The sequence below is a fragment of the Erythrolamprus reginae genome, chromosome 1 (genome assembly GCF_031021105.1).
Source record: "Erythrolamprus reginae isolate rEryReg1 chromosome 1, rEryReg1.hap1, whole genome shotgun sequence".
Lineage (NCBI taxonomy): Eukaryota > Metazoa > Chordata > Lepidosauria > Squamata > Dipsadidae > Erythrolamprus > Erythrolamprus reginae.
Genome location: NC_091950.1, coordinates 72,408,467 through 72,432,599, shown reverse-complemented (window position 1 = coordinate 72,432,599; position 24,133 = coordinate 72,408,467). Strand labels below are relative to the sequence as shown.

Genomic DNA, 24,133 nt, shown 5'->3' with positions numbered 1-24,133 from the left:
TACAAGAATGGTGGAAGGTCTTAAGCATAAAACATATCAGGAAAGACTTAATGAACTCAATCTGTATAGTCTGGGAAGGAAAAGGGGGGACATAATCGAAACATTTAAATATATTAAAGGGTTAAATAAGGTCCAGGAGGGAAGTGTTTTTAATAGGAAAGTGAACACAAGGACAAGGGGACACAATCTGAAGTTAGTTGGGGGAAAGATCAAAAGCAACATGAGAAAATATTATTTTACTGAAAGAGTAGTAGATCCTTGGAACAAACTTCCAGCAGACGTGGTAGATAAATCCACAGTAACTGAATTTAAACATGCCTGGGATAAACATATATCCATCCTAGGATAAAATACAGAAAATAGTATAAGGGCAGACTAGATGGACCATGAGGTCTTTTTCTGCCGTCAGACTTCTATGTTTCTATGTTTCTATTAGTGAAGAAATTTTATGATTATCATGAACCAATGAAGTTAAAAGTAAAATCCTAAGTCGAAGCACAAAGAATAAAGTAAAGTGTAGCAGTTTAAATTAAATAATACAAAACCAAGATTTGCTGGAGAAGATCCTGATGACTGAAGGCAATTAAAAATTCTGACAGAAGGCAAGATGGCCAGACACCAAGGGTGATGACACAAGCATTAACCTTCAAGGATACAAAGAAGCGAGGAAGGATGGTTTGGATTATGTGCTATCAAGTCTTTACTGATAGACAATCCTGACAAAATTATGTCTGTAATGAAGAATCAGAAGTGAGTGAACAAGAAATAGTGCAAAAAGTTTATGATGTCCATAAAATTCCTTGCAAATTTTGTCTTCCTCTAAGCTAAACAAATTTGAAAATGATACATAGAAACATAGAAACATAGAAGTCTGACGGCAGAAAAAGACCTCATGGTCCATCTAGTCTGCCCTTATACTATTTTCTGTATTTTATCTTAGGATGGATATATGTTTATCCCAGGCATGTTTAAATTCAGTTACTGTGGATTTACCAACCACGTCTGCTGGAAGTTTGTTCCAAGGATCTACTACTCTTTCAGTAAAATAATATTTTCTCATGTTGCTTTTGATCTTTCCCCCAACTAACTTCAGATTGTGTCCCCTTGTTTTTGTGTTCACTTTCCTATTAAAAACACTTCCCTCCTGAACCTTATTTAACCCTTTAATATATTTAAATGTTTCGATCATGTCCCCCCTTTTCCTTCTGTCCTCCAGACTATACAGATTGAGTTCATGAAGTCTTTCCTGATACGTTTTATGCTTAAGACCTTCCACCATTCTTGTAGCCCATCTTTGGACCCGTTCAATTTTGTCAATATCTTTTTGTAGGTGAGGTCTCCAGTGCTGAGATGAAATGTTGAGACGAAAGTAAGTAGATCAGTAAGTTTAATTTTGACTTTTGTAAATTACTGGACATTTAAAAAAATAATTGAACAATATTTGAAGAAAAATGTTTACTAAATTGATAAACTTTTAGAAAAATAATTAGGCAGCTGTTTTGAAGTTACATGTGAAAAATCATGACATGTAGTATGTAGAGCAGTACTGCTGATAATTTGCAATCTAATGTTGAGGTATCACACCACTTACCTGAACTAGCCACACGTAGGAATAAATCTACCCATAGAAGTTAGTTTCATAAAGGGCGTTGTTCATTAGTACATGTAAAATAACACTTGATTTCTTTTTCTTTTTTTAACCAAAATTGTACAAATGAATATAGTTTGGTAAGTTACTGTTTTGCTGAAAGAACTCCCAGATGAAAAGAGGTCAATTATTAAATATATAAACAAAACACAATGAAAACAAAATTAAGGATTTTTTTTATTTTAAAAGTAAATATTTTATAAATAAAAAACAAATACACAAATTATTTGTAAGCTAAATAAATATCTTACTTAATAAAGTCAGGTTTAATTTTTCCAAACAGCACTGGCACAGTAATTTAATATGTATAAAATTGTACTCATTCACGTAGTGTCAAAAACTGGTATGCAATGACTTCATATATTTCACTTTGTACGTATTGCATATTATGATTATAACCAAGGTAGAATTCTTACAAAACTATGCCACAATCTACAAAATAAAATATTGTTCTCTAAACAACAAAATAGCTGGTGCTGGGGAAAAAAGCATTTGGACAAAAATGGTCTTTAAAATACCAACGCTACTATAAATCAGTTCTGTATTCAATACGTATCAAAATTATTAGACACTGAACAAAACTGTAGAAAAGGGAACCTTCCCTACATTTTCCTGAGTGCTTAATAAATTGAGAATATAGTGCAGACCACACTTCCAAGGTGTGGCAGATGTTATTGCTTTCTATGGCTGCATGATTTCAGTGTTTCATTTTCTATGAAAATATAATGGCTTCTTCTAATTCAAGTCCTAAGAAATTCTTCTTAAGATGTAAAAAGAAGTTAGATGCGTGACTTTTTGGCTGTTGGAACAATATGCTTCATGTAACCTGATGCAACCGGAAGTCCAAGTTTTTGAGCCTGAACATGAAAAAACGCCTGAAGTCTCGTTCCAGCTTTTGCTTCGCTTGTATTACGAGCATTATATTCAAAGCAGTTTGAAAACATCAGCTCAACATCTTCAATGAATTCCGCTGTAAGGAAAAATATAAATATGATAAGCAAATATTTCTAAACAAAGAATTTATCTATGGAATTGCAGTTGCTTCTATGAGAGCTAATCTAATACAGTGATCCCCCGGTTATTGCGTCCCCGACCATTGCGAACGGGCTACATCGCGATTTTTCAACCCGGAAGTAAAAACACCATCTGCGCATGCGCCCTTTTTCCTATGGCCACGCGTAGATGGTGTTCCCCGCCGGGCAGATCAGCTGCTGGGCGGCTTCCCTGGGTCTTCCCCCTCTTGCTGGCGGGAGGGCGAGAAGCCCCCCCCAGCACCCGCTCGCCCGCCGTTCGCCCGCCGTTCGCCCGGCCACCCGCCATTTGCTCGCTGCTCGCCCGGCCACCCGGGTTCGTTTGGCTTCGGGACTCAGTTGGGAAGCAGCACGGGTGTTTTAAAAGGTCTCCGCCGGCATGGGGGGCTTCTTAGCACCCCCCCAAACCCGGGTTGGGGGTTCGGGGGGTGGTAGGAAGCCCCCCATGCCGGCGGAGACCTTTTAAAACACCCGTGCCGCTTCCCAGCTGAGTCCTCAAGCCAAGCGCAGAAGTTAGCCTTGAATCCCTTTGAATCCCGCCGCTTCTGCTGGATACGGGCGATGGGCGGGGCGAGCTGTCACAGCCCCTGGCTTCCGCGCCGCTCGTCCCACCCACCGCCCGTATCCAGCAGAAGCTGCTGGATTCAAAGTGCTGGGGTGGGGGGCTGTCGGGACACCCCCCACCCCAGCACTTTGAATCCCGCCGCTTCTGCTGGATACGGGCGATGGGGGGGGCGAGCTGCCACAGCCCCTGGCTTCCGCGCCGCTCGTCCCACCCACCGCCCGTATCCAGCAGAAGCTGCTGGATTCAAAGTGCTGGGGTGGGGGGCTGTCGGGACACCCCCCACCCCAGCACTTTGAATCCCGCCGCTTCTGCTGGATACGGGCGATGGGGGGGCGAGCTGCCACAGCCCCTGGCTTCCACGCCGCTCGTCCCACCCACCGCCCGTATCCAGCAGAAGCTGCTGGATTCAAAGTGCTGGGGTGGGGGGCTGTCGGGCGGGGTCCGGAGAACAATGCCCGAGCTCCTTTCGCCTGCGGCTCCCAGCCCACCGCCTGTCTCCTGCTGCCCGGTTTAGCCAGGACACGAGCGGCGAAATGACTTGGAGGAATGTGAAGCTGAAACCGGCCGGTTTCAGCTTCACATTCCTCCAAGTCATTTCGCCGCTCGTGTCCTGGCTAAACCGGGCAGCAGGAGACAGGCTTTGAGTTTTGGCTGCGGGGCGAGGGAGTTAGGAAAGTCCTACTTCTCCCCCCGCAGCCAAAACTTCCTGTACTGTACGTAGTCCGGAGCAGCATTCTCTGTGGCCCAAATCTCTCATTTATATTAACGGAAGACAGCATATCCTTTTGTAGTTTTGAATTTCTATCGTTTCCGCAGCTAGCAATGAACTAACCCAGCAGCCAGGAGTCCGTCCAGATTTAATACTTTAAGCAAAACACAGCTTTCTGGGAAGCAATCCTATCAGAAAGATTGCAATCTGCTTTTTGGGGGGAGGGGGAAAAATGTACCCTCTCCTGGAAGCCGCGCGACTTCCCCAACAAAGGAGAAACTTCTGCAAATTGAGTGCCGCCCGGTGAAGCAGGCTCGGAGCTTTAGCAGCTGGCTGGAGGCCACCCGAGCAGGCTCGCGGGCGCCCAATGGGAAAGTCATGGTTTCACCTCCGAAGCCTTCCTTGCCTTGCCGCTGCTGCACTTCCCCCCTCTCTTTTTACTTCTCGTCTCTCTGCCTCCGTCTGCAGCAGAGGCTACCTTCGCGTGGAAAGCCGGATCAGGAGCGGTGCCCCGCCAATCCCGGTGGAATCGGCCGCAACCTTAAACAAGCTGCCGCCCATCTGGTTTGCGCCCCATGGCCCCTGTTGACTCACAGCCATAGTGTGGCTGCTGCGGGCAAGTGGGGGCCGGGGGATGCAAGCTGGGTGGGATTAGCAGCACGCGGGGCAGAGAGGCTTCAGCCGCTGCACAGAGTGGCTGCCAGGCAGAAGGGGCGAAGGAGCAGGGTGCTCCTCGGCAGCCCGCAGGGGCTGAAGCTGCAGTAGCGGCTATCTTGAGCACAGAGAGCGAATCAGCACAGAGAGGGAATCAGATAGGAACGTCCTACTTCTCCCCCCGCAGCCAAAACTCAAAGCCTGTCTCCTGCTGCCCGGTTTAGCCAGGACACGAGCGGCGAAGTGACTTGGAGGAATGGGAAGTCCAAACCGGCCGGTTTCAGCTTCACATTCCTCCAAGTCATTTCGCCGCTCGTGTCCTGGCTAAACCGGGCAGCAGGAGACAGGCGGTGGGCTGCGAGCCGCAGGAGAAAGGAGCTCGGGCATTGTTCTCCGGACCCCGCCCGCAGCCTGGAGAGGGAAAGGGCCGCAGCGGGGCTGAGCGGGCGGGGTCCGGAGAACAATGCCTGGCGCCGCGCTCCGATGCCCTAGCTCCTTTCGCCTGCGGCTCCCAGCAGCACTTTGAATCCAGCAGCTTCTGCTGGATACGGGCGGTGGGTGGGACGAGCGGCGCGGAAGCCAGGGGCTGTGGCAGCTCGCCCCCCCATCGCCCGTATCCAGCAGAAGCGGCGGGATTCAAAGGGATTCAAGGCTAACTTCTGCGCTTGGCTTGAGGACTCAGCTCAGAAGCTGCACGGGTGTTTTAAAAGGTCTCCGCCGGCATGGGGGGCTTCCTACCACCCCCCGAACCCCCAACTCGGGTTTGGGGGGGTGCTAAGAAGCCCCCCATGCCGGCGGAGACCTTTTAAAACACCCGTGCAGCTTCCGAGCTGAGTCCTCAATCTTCGGCTCCTCGCTAGCGCTGCGGAAGTAAAAACACCATCTGCACATGCGCAGATGGTGTTTTTACTTCCGCAGCGCTACTTCGCGAAAACCCGCTCGTTGCAGGGGGTCCTGGAACGGAACCCTCGCAACGAGCGGGGGATCACTGTATAGTGATTAAGGACCAGAGACCTTTCTTTAAAAAAGAAACCCTGAATACCGTTCATATTGCCAGAAGCTCCCTGACTCCAAGGAACCTCTCAGATTGGAATTGTAAGGGGAGATCACAATCTTTCTCTCAGAATAAAACAGCATAAATATGAGGGAGAGACAATACATTCTATTATTTTATTTAAATGTTAATTTTGTTTAGATAAGCATGTCCCAGGGGAATGCCGTGGTTTTGATTCAAAAGGGAAAATATACTCCAGCCTCACATGACCCAAGGAAAAAAATGAAGCTGCTTAAAAGAACTGCCATTATTATTATTATTATTATTATTATTATTATTATTATTATTATTTATTAGATTTGTATGCCACCCCTCTCCGTAGACTCGGGGCGGCTTACAGCAATGATAAAAACAATATATAATGACAAATCTAATAGTTAGAACCTAAAATAACAATAATACATTTAAAAAGTCTAAAAAACAAGAAACCCCAATATATAAAAACATACATACAATCATATCATACACAAAAAACTACATAGGCGGGGGAGATGTTTCAGTTCCCCCACGCTTGACGGCAGAGGTGGGTTTTAAGGAGTTTACGAAAGGCATATAAGTATAAGGAGTAACTCTGCATTTTAAAACTTTTGCACTAGAGATTCCTATTCCAGTGTTATTTTCTATATTCATTATCCAAAAGTCCATGGTTATTTAAATTACCGTAAATTGTTTTAAACATTGTTAAATTATTACACAACATTACTTACAGGCTACTTTGTATTCACATTTGTTCACTTTTTCACGGATTATATTTAAAGCGATGGGCTTCTTTATTATATCGTAGTAGTCTGGTACCTGTACATTATAAAGCAAAAAAATTAAGGGATAATTTCATACAAAATAAAACATTTTTTTCTTAATTCCAAGGCAAATTCTTTGCTTCCAAGCAATTGGTCCTGCTTCTTTGGTATGAAGAATGAAATCCATATAAATATATTTGACATAAATTAGTTTTCAGATTGTGAGGAAGAGAATTATAGCTTACCACAAAGTTCTTAAGCACAAAGTTTGTGAACTCATTTGAATTTTTAATATTTCTGTCTAAACATGATCTAAAACATCTCTTCTCCATACCTCCCAAAAGTACATAGAGAGAACCAAACTAAGCAAATACTGTACTTGTTCATTATTCATTGAAGAAAAAGACTCAAAACTATAGCTAAAGTTTGTGAACCTCTAGGATTATCAGTTCATTTGAAAGAGAAATTAATCAGATGTTTCAATGAGATGACAAGTAGGTTTGAGTATGGTAGATCCTTCCTAAATAACAAAATCCTGGGTATTCACTATTAAGGACTAATCTCAACACAGATATATGCAAGTATATGCTGGCTTGAACAAAGATTTCTAAGAACCTCTGAAAAATAGTGGTTGAAAGTAGTTGTTAACAGGTAGGGCATTTTGGTGTATGATTTTATGAACTATAATTAAGTCGGAATGGAGACGACGGAGTTGTAAGTTGTCTAAACCAAGTATTTCAAGTCTTAAATAAAAATTCCTTCAAATTTTACTTTTGACTTCCTAGATACTTTCCTGTAGGGTTCCTGGAAAGAATATGGAACTGTTTTGCCATTGCCTTTGTCTTGGAAGAGGTTTTTAAACTTTTCAGTCCACCTTATTGCCTTGGTATTCTCTACCCCCACCTAATACCAGCTGTATTAATACTGTTCAACTTCTGAGCCCGGACAAGTCAGATATATATTGCCCTCTACTGAAACTTTATTGTCATTTCTATTTTTCTCTCTCTCTCCAATAGCTATCTTGTTTATGGATTGTTATTTCACATAATATATTCTGGTGCATTACATTTAAGTTCTCTGAGAAGCACCAACATTTTTTTATAATGATGCATTCTCTACTACTTATCATAACACTGCCATTTTTTGCAAAAGTAATTTCATTGGCAAGTCTCAATGAAGGAGAGAATTCCAAAATGTAATTTGAATATTTCTATAACCTAAATTTTAGTATGTTACTGAAGAAATCAACAAAGTTTTAATTTTATCTATGTGAGGCCTATTATTTGTTTGCAATTTTCTTTCCCAGTATAACTTATTTATGAAGATCAGATACATTTAGTAATTTTTCTTCCCTACAATTATTTCCAATAAATAAATATTCAAGTTAATTACTTTAGTACTCTGAAATTATTAGTTACCTGTACTTTGGAAACCAATTTCATAAAGGGCCAACTGTCATCATGTCGCACCAGTTCGACAACAAGCTGCTCAAAAGCAGATAATTCATGTACTCCACCCTGCCGCCCTGAGGTCCTCCGATTCAGTGGCACTTGAGAAAGTTCTAGAATAATAGGATCACACATGGACATCAAAAAAGACAAATGTAGAGAAACTACAGAAAATTTAATATATCCACCATTACAAACTTGTTCATATCTTTGGACTACAGGTAGTCTTTGCTAAATTATGATAAATAGGAATGGCAATTTTGCTTCTCAAAAGCCAGTAGTGATGGTTGAAAATGGTAATCACATTACCGTGGAATATGCACTGACATTGCATTGTCATAACTGTGGGTTGATTCTCAAGTGCTCAAATTATAATGGCATGATCACAGCCGAATTAATTGTAATGGCATGAAAGCTGAATTGTAAAGATGATCATAAAATCCGCATTTAGTATGTTGTAACTTAGAACAGTTGCTGAATGAGTGATTACTGAATGAGCGTGCGATGGATGATTGCATAATTTACATTTATTACTTGCTTCTAGAATGCAGGCATAACTCAATCCCAAGGGTGTCAGCCAAATAAGGTGAATTAAGAGAGACTTCATTTGCCAATTAATCTTCTATGCCTATGCGTATAACTAGACTACATATTGTAAAATTTGGAAAACAAGAAAGAAAAAGTACTTTTTACAATTTCATACTGTATAAGTAGAAATAAATTGTTCTGAACCTGGCTTGTTCCAGTTTATGAAGAAAAACCTGACCGGGAAACAGATAGTATTGGCACTTGTGCTAACTTATTTCAATTCAATTCAAGCTGCTTGTTAAATTCACAAAAGTTGACCCAAACACAGTTCACTCTTCCAACAAAGATAGTTTTACCGATCAATGTGTCTGCAGCAAATCACAATAATGTCATCATACAAATATTATCAATTGCCCACCGAGAGAAACTCATGTCACCAATGAACAATATTTTATTTAGGCATTTTCAACTATAACTACTAATCCAAGCATTTTCTGATCCTGGTTTCTGTTTGCTTTCAACATATTGTGTTGAATATTATGAAGCTGACTGGTCAATAAGCATAAAAAAAACCTGAAAATAATCTCAGTTGAAATGATTGGGTTAAGAATTCTCATCCTTCAAACTACCCCAAATCAAAATAAGGAAGAGACGTCTAGAGAAGCGATGGAGGAAGAGTAGGTCTGAATCTGATCGAACACTTGTAAGAGCTTTTATTAAGACTTACAAAGTGGCGCTCAAGGCGGCAAGATGCGCGTACCATGCCGGCTTGATTGCATCAGCGGAATCCCGCCCGGCCGCTCTGTTTAGGGTGACCCGCTCCCTTCTTAACCAGGGGGGAGTTGGGGAGCCCTTGCAGAGTAGTGCCGAGGAGTTTAACACGTTTTTCGCTGATAAAGTCGCTCAGATCCGGGCCGACCTCGACTCCAATTGTAAAACAGAGTTGACTGACAACGAGTCAGTCGAGGTGACTGGGGCACGTACTTGTCCACCTGTCTGGGAAGAGTTTGATCTGGTGACACCTGATGAAGTGGACAAGGCCATTGGAGCTGTGAGTTCCGCCACCTGTTTACTGGATCCGTGTCCCTCCTGGTTGGTCTCGGCCGGCAGGGAGGTGACACGGAGCTGGGCCCAGGAGATTACCAATGCTTCCTTGGGGAGGGGAGTTTTTCCATCACTCTATAAAGAAGCGCTTGTGCGCCCCCTCCTCAAGAAGCCTTCCCTGGACCCAACCATACTCAACAACTATCGTCCAGTCTCCAACCTTCCCTTTATGGGGAAGGTTGTCGAGAAGGTGGTGGCACTCCAGCTCCAGCGGTCCTTGGAAGAAGCCAATTATCTAGGTCCCCAGCAGTCGGGCTTCAGGCCCGGTTACAGCACGGAAACCGCTTTGGTCGCGTTGATGGATGATCTCTGGCGGGCCCGGGACAGGGGTTTATCCTCTGTCCTGGTGCTCCTCGGTCTCTCAGCGGCTTTCGATACCATCGACCATGGTATCCTTCTGCACCGGTTGCAGGGGTTGGGGGTGGGAGGCACTGTGCTTCAGTGGTTCTCCTCCTACCTCTCTGGCCGGTCGCAGTCGGTGTTAGTGGGGGGTCAGAGGTCGACTCCGGTGTCTCTCCCTTGTGGAGTACCTCAGGGGTCGGTCCTCTCCCCCTTGCTATTTAACATCTACATGAAACCACTGGGTGAGATCATCCAAGGACATGGGGTGAGGTATCATCAATATGCCGATGATACCCAGCTTTACATCTCCACCCCATGCCCAGTCAACGAAGCGGTGGAAGTGATGTGCCGGTGCCTGGAGGCTGTTGGGGCCTGGATGGGTGTCAACAGACTCAAGCTCAACCCGGATAAGACGGAGTGGCTGTGGGTTTTGCCTCCCAAGGACAATCCCATCTGTCCGTCCATTACCCTGGGGGGGGGGATTATTGACCCCCTCAGAGAGGGTCCGCAACTTGGGCGTCCTCCTCGATCCACAGCTCACATTAGAGAACCATCTTTCAGCTGTGGCGAGGGGGGCGTTTGCCCAGGTTCGCCTGGTGCACCAGTTGCGGCCCTATCTGGACCTGGACTCATTGCTCACAGTCACTCATGCCCTCATCACCTCGAGGTTCGACTACTGTAATGCTCTCTACATGGGGCTACCTTTGAAAAGTGTTCGGAAACTTCAGATCGTGCAGAATGCAGCTGCGAGAGCAGTCATGGGCTTACCCAGGTATGCCCATGTTTCACCATCACTCCGCAGTCTGCATTGGCTGCCGATCAGTTTCCGGTCACAATTCAAAGTGTTGGTTATGACCTTTAAAGCCCTTCATGGCACTGGACCAGAATATCTCCGAGACCGCCTTCTGCCGCACGAATCCCAGCGACCGATTAGGTCCCACAGAGTGGGCCTCCTCCGGGTCCCGTCAACTAAACAATGTCGGTTGGCGGGCCCCAGGGGGAGAGCCTTCTCTGTGGCGGCACCGACTCTCTGGAACCAACTCCCCCCGGAGATCAGAACTGCCCCTACTCTTCCCGCCTTCCGTAAACTCCTCAAAACCCACCTTTGCCGTCAGGCATGGGAAAACTAAACATCTCCCCCTGGGCACGTTGAATTTATACATGGTATGCTTGTGTGTGTGTATGTTAGTATAGGGGGTTTTCTTAAATTTATAAATATTTTAATTAATTGGATTATGTATTGGATTGTTTTTCACTTGTTGTGAGCCGCCCCGAGTCTTCGGAGAGGGGCGGCATACAAATCCAAATAATAAATAAAAATAAAAATAAATAAATAAGTAGTATTTCTTCAATATTGCCACAATTGCAAATTCACCCATTAAATGGCCTCCGTTCTTAATAATGGAAAGCAACATTGGACTACTTCACTAAGCCCCCAAGCCACACTAAATATGAGCTGAATTTATTCTGGCAGTCAATTTTATTTTAAAAAAATGTTGTACCTGTAGATTGACGTTTCCTACCCCTTTTGAGGGAATCTGTATCTTGTGATTTTTTTCCTACTGAAATCGGAGAGCTTTTCCTTTTTCTTAAATTCACATCTTCAATAATTTTGAAGCCAAAGGAACCAGAACTACTCTCTGGAGTAGTGTCTGTTGTCTTCGTTCCTCTACGTTGCCTTTGACGGCTGGTCAACTCTATAAATGCATCTGCCTTCAGCACCTCTTGATTATGGCGAGTAATACGACTGCTAAGTCGTAGTGCTTTTGTCACTGATGGAGGAGCAGATTTTGTTTTTCTAATATTCTTTCCAAGAGCTTTATATGAAGAGCCAATTTGCTTAGGTGTATTCTGCTGACTGCGAGAGTTGTATCTTCCAGTACTCAGCTGGTTATTAGCAAGCTTTGAGGCTCTTGTTCTTAAAGTAAGTTTTACTTGAGGCTCTCCAAATTTGGATAAGCTGTAAGAAATGATAGAATTATAAATGTTTATGACACAATATTTTTTATTCTGTTTTATTTTTTAAATTTGTGAATTCAGCACTTAATAGAAAAGTAAGATATATTCCGTCAGATTTCTTAAGTGTATACACAAATGGGACACTGCAGTGGAGAAATTCCATTTTATAATCATTAGCTATGTTATTACTTTCAAAGTGCACAAAAGATGGGTCTCAAAGATGGTAATTAATGTTAGCACAGGGACATTCCAAAATGGATATTAGCATTTCTTTATATAACCTAGTGTCAATTAATACAGGACTTTAAATATGATAAGCAACAGTCAATTAAAAAGTTTAAAATCTAGTAACATACTTTTCCAGTTAGTAGTTCTAGTCGGTCTCACCTTTTTTACTAATTGGAAATTCTAAACAAATCTACACGAAATAGCCTGAAGTGCAGTATAATGGACTACTTTAATTTAGTGTTTTCTGGAATATGGATGAATTACAACCTGTCTCTGGCATACTAACACTATCAAGTCAAGAACATTAAATTACCATACAGATCTTTAGTCACAATTTTTGATCTAGAAGAACCAGGAGTAGTCCATATCTCTGGCTAAATGTTGAAACCAAAGGCTAAATTTATGAATAGATAAATGGGTAAGCTACTTTATTCAAGTACGTAAAATGCAATTTTCTCCAGTTCTTCCTCTTCTATTCTGCTGTCTCCAGGTTCTGCCACATCCACTGTCCAGGCTCTTTTTGTCTTTCTTATTGACAATTGTTAAACCTATGGTGTTATGTGGTAGGTGCTTTTTTGTTTGAATTCTAACAACCCAGAGCACTTTAACATCTTCATTTTCCGTTTGTCTATTGCATCCCACCAGTTCTTGCTTGCAGGCAAATAGTATTTCTTGCAGATATCTCAATGCTCCATTGTTACTAGTTTGTCATGTGGTTGTTTGTGTTAAACTGATATACACCTGTGCTCTCTTGCTTAAGTCTCTAAGATTTGTATCCTTAGCAAGAAAATTAGAGACTATTGGAAGTCTGTATGGGACTTCTGCACATTTTTAACTTAGTTTCTTGATTTACCTTTTTTCATCATCTTGAGAATCAGAATTATCAATATTCTCATCCTCTTCTTCCTCTTCATAATCATCTTCACTTTGCCCAATTTCCTCATAACTAGTTTCATCTTCTTCTTTAATTTCTTCTACAGCCTCTTCATCGCTCTCCACAGAAGGTCTCTGTCTGGATGAAAGTCGCCTAGAGCGCTGCTTAGGTCGACACTCCGGACAAAACCAGTCTCCATCAGGAACAGCCTTGAAGAGAGCCAGAATATATTATTACTGAAATATTTTTCTACTTAATATCAGAAATAAGTTTTAACCTTCTAAAGAAAATACTTCAAATTACCTTAAGCTTTGGTCTTATACAGTAGATATGATAGCCTCGATCACAGCTATCACAAAGCACCATGCTCTCAGCATCTCCTTTCCTTCTACACATTTTGCACCGGGTATTTAAAATAGACTTAGACCAGATTACGCTTCGCTCCAGTGTTGAGAGATGAAGGAAGATCTGAGAGAGGCTAGCAGAAGAAAGAAGTGATTCTCGCCAGCGATCCAACACTGTTTTGTGTGAACGGCCACCATCGCTGCCATCTTCAAATAAAGAAAAAAATAATATCACAACATTATTTATTATGCACAAAAATATACAGAATAATCAACTTGGTTAAAAGTAATATACTCATTTTTGTAAATCTTAATATAGTCTCTTTTTTCACAGTGTTAAATCAACTAAATGGACTCATTTGATAAATACAAGCATTTGGTATTCCAAAAAGTTTCCGAAAATTTCAAAAGCTAAGATCAATTATGTTAAATAGGGAGAAAATAATCTTATAAACGAGAAATTAGAAACTGGTTAATGATCAGGCTCAGACAATAGAGGATATGTATCAGATTACAAACAGCATAGTGTTAATTTCTCTGTGATCCTACATTTCAGTTTTAATTCCCACCGAAGTTGTTATTCAAAGAAACTATTTTTAAAATAATCTATAAAATTGCAATATAATATACATAAACCCTATAGTATTATGAATGTTATATTGGACAGATGGCTCACAATAATTAGGTGGACATAAGAATTATATGGTTATATTGCAATACAGTGGTCCCCCGATTATCGCGGGGGTTCCGTTCCAGGACCCCTCGCGATGATCGGTTTTTCGCGAAGTAGCAGTGCGGAAGTAAAAACACCATCTGCGCATGCGCAGATGGTGTTTTTACTTCCGCCACAGCAGCGAGGAGCCGAATATTGGGGTTTCCCCGCCGCCCACGCAAACTCCTCGCTGCTGCCGCGCCCGCCGCTTGTCCGCCCGCCGCCTGCCTGCCCACGCGCCCGCCGCTCGCCCGCCCTTCGCCCGCCCTTCACTCGCGCCGCTTCCCAGCTGAGTCCTGAAGCCAGACGGCAAAGGCGAACTTCCGCGTTTGGCTTCGGGACTCAGCTGGGAAGCGGCGCTGGGGTCTTACCGGCCGCCCATGCAAAGGGGAAACCCCGGCTCCTCGCTGATGCCCGCTGCTCGCCCTCCCGCCAGCAAGAGGGGGAAGACCCAGGGAAGCCGCCCAGCAGCTGATCTGCCGGGGGGAACGCAAACTCCACCATCTACGCATGCGTGGCCATAGAAAAAAGGGGCGCGCATGCGCAGATGGTGTTTTTACTTCCGGGTGGAAAAATCGCGATATAGTCTTTCGCAATGATCGGGATCGCGAAACTCGGGGGATCACTGTAGTCCTCTTCAGTAACACAGATTAAAAGTATCCTTCTCTTTCTAAATAAACACACATATATTGTACTACTTTTCCAATTAGTAGTTCTAGTCGGTCTCAGAATATTAATTCATCTGCACATAATCAAATTCACCTTCAATAATTACAAGTTACTATTTAAACTATGGTATAATGTCCCTTTTCTTTCTTGTAATGTCAAAAGCATTAGATAAAGAATTCATCTGCACATACATTTTTCACATATGAAAAATGAATCAATGAGAGGGGCAATATGATTTTAAAGGCCAGTTTGTTGGAAGATAAAAAACTAGCTAGGGTTCATTCTTCCATAATTTATTTAAAATGCACTGAGTGGCTACAATAAGGGCCAAAAAAAAATAATAATCTAGTGTAGGGCATGACAAATCTGTATTAATGCCCAAATTAATGACATCTTCAAGGGCAGTGACCAAATTGAAGCTTCCCAGAAAAAAAAGCAAAGCTATAATTCCCTTTGGATATAATTTCACTTCTTTGAAATAATCATGTTCCTGCTAGATCATCAAACCGCTGTATTTATCAGAACGTTTACCCTATTAATACCAGACACATTTGTTTTTGAAGAAGGCAATTCCAGTTTGGCTTTGGTTATAAAGCTGGATAACTGCCATGCATTTTGTGGAAAGCAATGCTTCGGAAAATATTTCATGTTTAGATTATCATTTTGAGCATTTTTTTAATGGAAGAAAATCTATCGTTTACCATATTTACTCTGATCTTCTCTCTTCCTCCTTTTATCACCTTTTTGGTCTCTTTTATTTTCTTCTGCATCACCTAGTTATTTCAAGTTCATTTGGAAACAGAAGAGAACCTTTCACTAGCATAGCCTGTTTTTCAAAAAATAAGATTACACTGCTATAGGAACCAGGACCATTGGGGTGGGAGGAGAAATTGGACATGAGTGTGGCTAAAAATCGACTTTATCTTTCACTGTATCAATGTTTAAAATGATGGTAAATTTTGCAGTTTTACAAACATTTTCAATCCTCCATTAGGTACCGTATTTTTCAGACTATAAGACACACCTTTATACCTCCCCAAAACCGGTGAAAATTTGGGTTCGGTACACACCAAATGCAGCCCCATCCAGCCCTCCCCACCCTTTGACCTCTGCCTCCCAGCAGTTTACCTCCTTGCAGCAAACAGAACAGAGCCTGTTAAGCCAGGCAACAGATTATCAGCTTCCCGACCCTCAGTTGATTGAGGCTACAGGCAGACCACATGCTGAAAACGAGACTGAAACTAAAGCTACCAGGAGGCAAATTGCTGGGAGGTAGAGGCAGAATTTCACTTTCTTGTGCTAATCAGACTACTGAAACTAGATGCATGGAGACAAGTCAATAACAATAATGTCTGTAGACTGTTCCAATTATTAGACTTATTTTTTAAAGACTGCTCTATTATTGTTCTAGACTGGGGTCCCCAACCTTTTAGACCTCAGGGACCACCAAATTCATAATGTCTAATCCCATGGACTCTAATTCATAATTTTAAGCCCACCCAGACCATTAATATGAACTTTTTAAAAGATACATTTGTAAAATAATGATCAGAGAATTTCTATTTTATTAATATGAAATGCACCCATTTAATATAACAAAATTATAAATGCTTATTTAATTACAGTGGAACCCCGACATAAGAGCTGCTCTACTTAAGAGCAACTCGAGATAAGAGCTGGGAGGGGAGAGATATTTTTGTTCTACTTACAAGCCCAAATTCGAGATACAAGCGCCAAGGAGCTGTCTCCTGAAGCCAAACGCTAACTTCCGCGTTCGGCTTCAGGAGACAGCTGCGAAGCGGCGCGCGTGTTTTAAAAGGTTGCAGCCGGCCTGGGGGGCTCGGGGGGGTGCTTGCAGCTTTCTTTCTTGCTCTTTTTCTTTCTCTCTTTTACCTTCCCTTCCTCTATTTCTTCTTTTCTTTCTCCTTCCCACCTTCTTCCCTCCCTCCCTCCCTTCACTCATTCCTCTCTTACTCTCCCCTTTCATAAGTTTCCTTGCTTCCTTCCTCTGTTCCTGTCCCTTCCCCCTTTCTTTCTTTCTTTCTTTCTTTCTTGCTCTTTTTCTTTCTCTCTTTTACCTTCCCTTCCTCTATTTCTTCTTTTCTTTCTCCTTCCCACCTTCTTCCCTCCCTCCCTCCCTTCACTCATTCCTCTCTTACTCTCCCCTTTCATAAGTTTCCTTGCTTCCTTCCTCTGTTCCTGTCCCTTCCCTCTTTCCTTCCTTCCTTCCCACCCTCCGTCCATTCATTCACCCATTCCTCTCTTGATCGCTTAAAGCCGGTCACTGGTGCAAAAAGGGTTGGGGACCTCTGTCCTACAGGATTGGGTGGCAGAGAAGTTGAACATATGTAAATTTAAAAGTTTAAGAAAGTTTACAAGTTAAGTGAAAGAAACTTCATTATTCATTTATATGTACATGTACATTTCTTCATTAAAAACATGTCTTTCTGCATAATTTAGACTAACTTTGTGAGTTTTTTGAGGGCTGGAACCAATTAAAATTATTTACATTAATTCCTATGGGGAAAAGTCGTTCAAGATAAGAGCTGCTCGACTTAAGAGCCCAGGTCCGGAACGAATTAAACTCGTATCTCGAGGTACCACTGTATATTGATCTACCATATCTAGCCCAGGGGCCAAGATCTCTCCACAGACCACCAAAATTTTCTTGCGGACTCCCAGTGGTCCACTAGACCAGTGTTTCCCAACCTTTTTTGAGCCGCGGCACATTATTCATATTTTCAAAATCCTGGGGAACACTGAACGGGGGGGTGGCTAAAGAAAAGTTTTGACAAAAAAAATCTTCCTCCATTTCGCTCTATTTCTCCCTCACTCTTTCTCTCTCTTCCTTCCCTTCTTTCTCTCTCTCCATCCCTCTTTCTTTCTTCCTCTCTTTTTTGCTCTCTTTCTCTCTCCCTCCTTCCCTCCCTATATGTCTTTCTCTCTCCCTTGCTCTCTCTGCCTCTCTTGTTATCTCTCTTGCTAGCTCTCTTTCTCTCTTTCTCTTTCTCTGTCTCTCTCTCTGCCTCTCTTGCTATGTCTCTCTTGCTCTCTCTCTCTCTCTCTCTCTGCCTCTCTTGCTATGTCTCTCTTGCTCTGTCTCTCTTTCTCTCTCTTCCTTTCTTCTCTGCGGAGGCCGGCAAAGGTTTTTCTTATTTTAAATGTTCCGGGTGGCAGGGGGATGCGGAGCCCGCACGCACACACACCCGACATTCCAAATTCTGCCTCAGCTGTGAGAAGAACGCCTGCCCCGCCTGTCCTGCAGCCCTTTCGCTGACAGCCTGGGACAAAAGCGCTCCGTGAAGGGACTGCAAGAGGGGCCGGGCGGGCATTAGCAGCCGGATGAGGAGGACGAGAAGCCGCTGAAGCCACCCCCAATCCCCCCCCTTCCCTGGGTGCCTTCCAAAGGCCCCTGGAAAAAGGCAGGAGATAGCAACAAGGCGCGACGACAAGCAGGCAGCTTGGCGGAGGGGAAGCGCTGAGGGGCTCTCCTCCTTCCCCACCCCCGCGCTTCTCTCCCGCCCTGGCTTTTGCTTTGCCCGCAGATTTCCCCGCAGTTCAAAAGGAGGCAAGAGGTGGCCTGGATGAAATTGCGGGGAAATCATGGGGCGAAGCGAAAGCCAGGGCGGGAGAGAAGCGCGGGGGTGGGGAAGGAGGAGAGCCCCTCAGCGCTTCCCCTCCGCCAAGCTGCCTGCTTGTCCTCGCGCCTCATTGCTACCTCATGCTGCTCCCACCATGGCTGCGTGCGGTTCCGGTGCCCCTGGCTGAAGGTCGTCCTGTGGCTGGTCTTGGGCTTTACGGTGGCTTCCTGGTTCCCTCTCCTCCCTCCGCCTGTGTCTACCGCCAGCGCCTCATTCCTCGGAGCTGCCGCTTCGTTCCAGGCAGCCCAGCCACGCTGCCGTAGAAAGTGCAGAGGTTATTGCCGCCGCCTCTGCCTCCACTCAGGGAGCCACCGTGGTTGAGCTGAGGGAGAGGAAAAGGCGCGGTGACCACGGTGGCTCCTGAGTGGAGGCAGAAGCGGTGGCAATAACCTCTGTGCTTTCTACGGCAGCGTGGCTGAGCTGGACGGAGAGAAGCGGCAGCTCCCACTCGAGGAACCCACGGCAACGGGCGACGGCTTGGTGGGAGGCGACGGCGGGAGACACAGGCGGTGGGAGGAGAGGGAACCAGGAAGCGACTGTGAAGCCCAAGACCACCCACAGGACGACACTCAGGCAGGGGCGCCGGCAGCGCCCCGCCCAGCTTGAGCTTCTCGCGGCACACCTGGCCATGTCTCGCGGCACACTACTGTGCTGCGGCACACCGGTTGGGAAACGCTGCACTAGACAACTTAACAAAATGAAGCTTTTTAAAATGAATGCTTGCTCTGAGGAGGCCCAGTGCTTTTGTATCTTCTTTTAAATAGCAGAGAATAATTTATACTTCCAGAAAGTCACATCAATTTTAACTGCATCTGTACAAGTATAGTCTGAAAAGTAACAGTGTCCTGTTTTAGTATTAAGATAAGGCAGCTGAGTTAAACCCTAAGTCAGCTTTGGAGTAAATCTATTTAAATAATTGGGAGGAGTTAGTGTGACTACATTTAAGAAAACTTTCTGACATCAATATATACTGTCATAATGTACTGTACATTTCTCCAATTCTTTGCTATTTCTATGGGTCAGGCACACATGCACACAAATCACAGCAAACAGTGTACAGTGATCCCCCGGGTATTGCGATCCCGATCATTGCGAAACAGCTATATGGCGATTTTGCAACCCGGAAGTAAAAACACCATCTGCGCATGCGCGCCCTTTTTTCTATGGGCACGCATGCGTAGATGGCGCCGGGCAGATCAGCTGCTGGGCGGCTTCCCTAGGTCTTCCCCCTCTTGCTGGCGGGAGGGCAAGCGGCGGGCATCAGCGAGGAGTTTCCCCACTGCCCACGCAAACTCCTCGCTGCCGCCCGCCCTTCGCCCGCCCACGCCGTTCATTCTCGCCGCTTCCCAGCTGAGTCCTGAAGCGAATTGGCTTCAGGACTCAGCTGGGAAGCGGCGCGAGCGAACGGCTTGTCCGCCGCCTGCCTGCCCACGCGCCTTCGCCCGCCCACGCCGTTCATTCTTGCCGCTTCCCAGCTGAGTCCTGAAGCGAATTGGCTTCAGGACTCAGCTGGGAAGCGGCGCGAGCGAACGGCGTGGGCGGGCGAAGGGCGGGCGAGCGGCAGCGAGGAGTTTGCGTGGGCGGTGGGGAAACCCCAATCTTCGGCTCCTCGCTGCTGCGGAAGTAAAAACACCATCTGCGCATGCGCAGATGGTGTTTTTACTTCCGCAGCGCTACTTCGCGAAAACCCGATCATTGCTAGGGGTCCTGGAACGGAACCCTCGCAATGATCGGGGGATCACTGTATATCATCTGAGCTGTTTGCTGGGAGGCAAAGGCATAATTTTTTCCCCTTGTTTTCCTCCCCGAAAACTAAGGTGCATCTTATACTCTGGTGTGTCTTATACTCCGAAAAATACGGTATATTGTATTTTGCGCTTTTATCCAAAGTTATATTGGAAGAAAAAATTAAAACAAATTGTTTATGTTGACAATGCATGTGTTGAATGTCTATCATTTAATATTCAACATTTTAAAGCCAGCTACACTTTGCTCAGTCTTACAAGGTGAAGCTTACAAAATCTTACAAAGTGAGGCAATAAAATGAATTTTCTGATCTCAACACGGTCAGAACACTCACATATACATTCATTTACTTTTTGGACAGGATTATGATCATGTGTATTAGCGATGTGTAAAATATGTCATGCTGAATATAATACATCCCACATCACAGTGTATTTTTCCCTAAAAGGGAAGTGTCTATGAAGATTCTTAGTCACTCAGGTCATGGCTGAATGCTTTTTCAAAAAGCAACTGTACTTTCATTGTTTTGTTTGAAGATGTTTTGCTTCTCATCCAAAAAGCTTCTTGGATGAGAAGCGAAATATCTTTAAACAAAATAAAGAAAGCCCAGTCGCCTTTTTAAAAAGCACCTTTGGAACACCTGAAAATGGGATAATTTAAGGAGTTCCATTCCACACTGCTTCAAGTATTTTTCAATGTCCAGTGGTTATTTTCTTCTAAATTTCTCAAACTACAGATACTTAGAAATTGTATTATAGACAAAGGGCATATGATTACAAACTAACATTACTATTCTTTTCCGTAGTCTTGGTTCCCTAAATTTTCAGAATAACCTTCGGTCCTTCTAGAAGGTGAGTGTGGAGGGTCTACTTTTGGCTTATAGATATGTCCCTCAATTTGCAGCTATAAGAAATTTCCATAATTGGATGCAATTGGGTGATAAGTGAGGATATTCTTTAAAAAAAACAGTCTTTTGTTGCCTGAGCATTATTTCTTTAGAGGGATAAGAAATAACTGTAGCACATTAATCTCATTGACTCTTTGGAAAGAGGGGATTTGGTTAATTTGAATAATTTTTGGTCATTTTGTTAGAAGACAATCAAACTCTATATAAAATGTGTTTGTGCTTGTAAAAGGAAGAGGGTATAGAATTAATGGGCCATGTGTCACTCTAGTAGTTGTTGAGGGAATTACAGGGGTATTCTGGGAGTTGAAGTCCACAAGCCTTAGAATTGCAAAGGTTGGAGACCCCTGGTCTATAGGAATGGAGAATTTGATACACAGTACAGTACAGTATTTCCTAGTAGAATATCTAGAGAGTTTTGCACCAGAGCCTGTCCTTATATGTGATGATTACATTAAGCTAAACTGAATTGTTTAAGTCAAATCAAGGTGAAAGTATTTTTTCTTTATGATTAGCAATTATGAGAAGATGCTACAAACTGAAAGACTGAAGGCAAAAGGACAAGTAGACGAAAGATGAGATGATTAGATAGTGTCATCGAGGCAATGAACATGGATTTGGATAAATTCTGGGAGATAGGGGAGGACAGAAATAACTTTTTTCTGAAGATACTCTTGTGGACCTATGATGAAAAGTACAAAGTAGAACTTGTTTGGAGTTCCCTTTAACCTAATTTCATAAATAATCTTTGCACGCATGTTCAGATCACTTGTCTCTAAACTAAAATGATAATTTTAAAACTTCAACTTTCTTACATATTTCCAATTTTAACAAACTGTTTAATATATCTGCTAGGAAATCTGTTGACACATCTGTTTGATCCAGATTATTTTTTCTTTCATAAATCAACAGAGTTCCAGAAGTAGACACTTACCAAGTGGGGCTTTGAGAAATTTGCGTTCAATTCCTTGCTGTATCTGAAGCAATGCCAATGCCAAATAATGTACAGTATTATTCATAGGCTGTGGTGTACTCGTATTAGTTGAAGTAGTACTTCGAGATTCAGGTTTTAATCCTATCAATCTAAAATAAAGTTTAAAATTGTTCAATAACCTAAACCATGTAATTTATTGTATTTGCTATTTGTATTATGTTTACATATTGCCAGGTTAGATTATAACATAAAATCAGAATAAAAACATCAAGAGCAGGATAAACACAAATAACTATAAAAACAGTAAGCAACTATCTAACTATGTTAATGATAATCCAGGTACAAATAAGCAATCCAATCCTATTAGGAACCAGTCAATGAAAAAGCAAGGTTGTTCTACACTTTGGGGCTGCAACAGAGAAATACAGTATTTCCTGCAGCCTCTGCCCCCTCTTCACTTCACCAACATGGCAAGACCCAAAGAATAAGAATGATCAGAATGAGAATTTGTGAATTTTCATTCTGCTGAGTATAACTTATAAGTACTTTATTAAGAAGCATTTGCACCTAAATCAACTTCAAAAATCTTGTTTGAACAGAATACAACTGGTGAAATTAATTTACCACATGTATAAATTACCCAATGTTCTCATAGACTCTGGTGGTGTATAAATAAACATACAAACAAACAAACAAACAAACAAACAAACAAACATAAAAACCATATTTATATTCTAAAAGCAGGGAACAAAGCAATACCAATGTGTTTTGTGCAATTCATAAAAAATGACACCAGATTTCTCTGGTTCAGATGGTGCTTATAAAGGAATTACTTAAAACTACATTTCCTTTCTCAGAAAATTTTGAAAGGGTATATGTTTGTGATGTCTAATATGCCATCAATTGCAATGTTATGCTATATTTAAATCTTAGTAATATCAAGATTCTGATACATCCATTTTTAATGCTGTTAAAAATTCACGATTTCTCTTCAAAAAATTGTTTGTCTCTACAGATAAATACAGTTTAGTTAGAAAATTAATTATAATGACCACTGACCAACATATGGACAGATCTAATCATACTTTCAGTTGTAAACTGAACATCCTAGCCCAAGCTAAGTCCAAAAACAGCTAGGGAATTCTTAGAGGTTTGGCACTTAGAGAAATCAGCCATGAACAGGCACATAGACAACATTTACACATCTTTTACAAGAGACAATAAAAAAGCTAAAAAGGAAACAAAAACAGTAGAACATCCCCTTGCCAGCAATCAGCACCCAGATAGGGAATAATTGCTCCGGAAATTGCGGGTTGCGAGTCACTCTTGATGAAGTTGGACTTAGGGGTTCAGGTGGGCTTATTTTTCACGTACCTGCCTCCCAGCTGCGTGTCAAAAGCCCTGCCTGTGCTACTCGAGGAGGTAGCTGGGTTGGCGGTGGAGTTCCCCGGACTTATTGTCCTGGGGGACTTCAACCTGCCGTCACTCGGCGAAACCTCTGGGCTGGCACAGGAGTTCATGGCCACCATGACAGCCATGGACCTGACTCAAGTAGTTCGGGGGTCCGACTCACGAGGGAGGGCACGTACCTGACATGGTATTCCTTTCCGAGCAATTGAGTAATGGTCTGAGACTAAGGGGCTTAGAAGCATTGCCTTTGTCATGGTCAGACCATTTTCTACTATGGCTTGACTTCCTGGCTCCAATCCTTCCCCGCAGGGAGGCGGAACCAATTAAGATGTTCCGACCCAGACGCCTGATTGACCCAGAGGGCTTTCAGACGGCGCTTGGGGTTACATCAGAGGCACTTGTCCACAGTTCGGCAGAGTCTCTTGCGGAAGCCTGGAACAAGGCTGTAGCGGAGGCTCTTGACCGGATTGCGCCTTTGCGACCTCTCCGTGGCGCTAGACCCCGTAGAGCTCCATGGTTCAACGAGGAGCTCCGGGAGTTGAAACGCCAGAAGAGACATCTAGAGAAGCGATGGAGGAGGAGTAAGTCTGAGTCTGATCGAATACTTGTAAGAGCTTTTATTAAGACTTACAAAGTGGCGCTCAAGGCGGCAAGATGCGCGTACCATGCCGCCTTGATTGCATCAGCGGAATCCCACCCGGCCGCTCTGTTTAGGGTGACCCGCTCCCTTCTTAATCAGGGGGGAGTTGGGGAGCCCTTGCAGAGCAGTGCCGAGGATTTTAACACGTTTTTCGCTGATAAAATCGCTCAGATCCGGGCCGATCTCGACTCCAATTGGGAAACAGAGTCGACTGACAACGAGTCAGTCGAGGTGACTGGGGCACGTACT

General features: G+C 43.5%; 1 protein-coding gene across 6 annotated transcripts in view; it reads right to left on the bottom strand.

Moving 5' to 3' along the window:
* Positions 1-1,807: 1,807 nt before the first annotated feature.
* Positions 1,808-24,133, bottom strand: part of BAZ1A (bromodomain adjacent to zinc finger domain 1A) — a 65,555-nt gene continuing 43,229 nt past the window's right edge. For 4 of the 6 annotated variants that reach the window (XM_070755628.1, XM_070755658.1, XM_070755619.1 and 1 more), the window contains 8 exons: positions 21,835-21,983; positions 15,311-15,382; positions 13,188-13,435; positions 12,864-13,093; positions 11,326-11,783; positions 7,820-7,962; positions 6,369-6,456; positions 1,808-2,618 (listed from right to left, as the gene is read on the bottom strand). In XM_070755628.1, the coding sequence (XP_070611729.1) occupies positions 2,428-2,618; positions 6,369-6,456; positions 7,820-7,962; positions 11,326-11,783; positions 12,864-13,093; positions 13,188-13,435; positions 15,311-15,382; positions 21,835-21,983 (1,579 nt within the window). In that variant the 3' untranslated portion in view covers positions 1,808-2,427. The remainder of the gene's footprint in view (positions 2,619-6,368; positions 6,457-7,819; positions 7,963-11,325; positions 11,784-12,863; positions 13,094-13,187; positions 13,436-15,310; positions 15,383-21,834; positions 21,984-24,133) is intronic. The other 2 variants (XM_070755638.1, XM_070755670.1) reach the window with 1 other exon arrangement.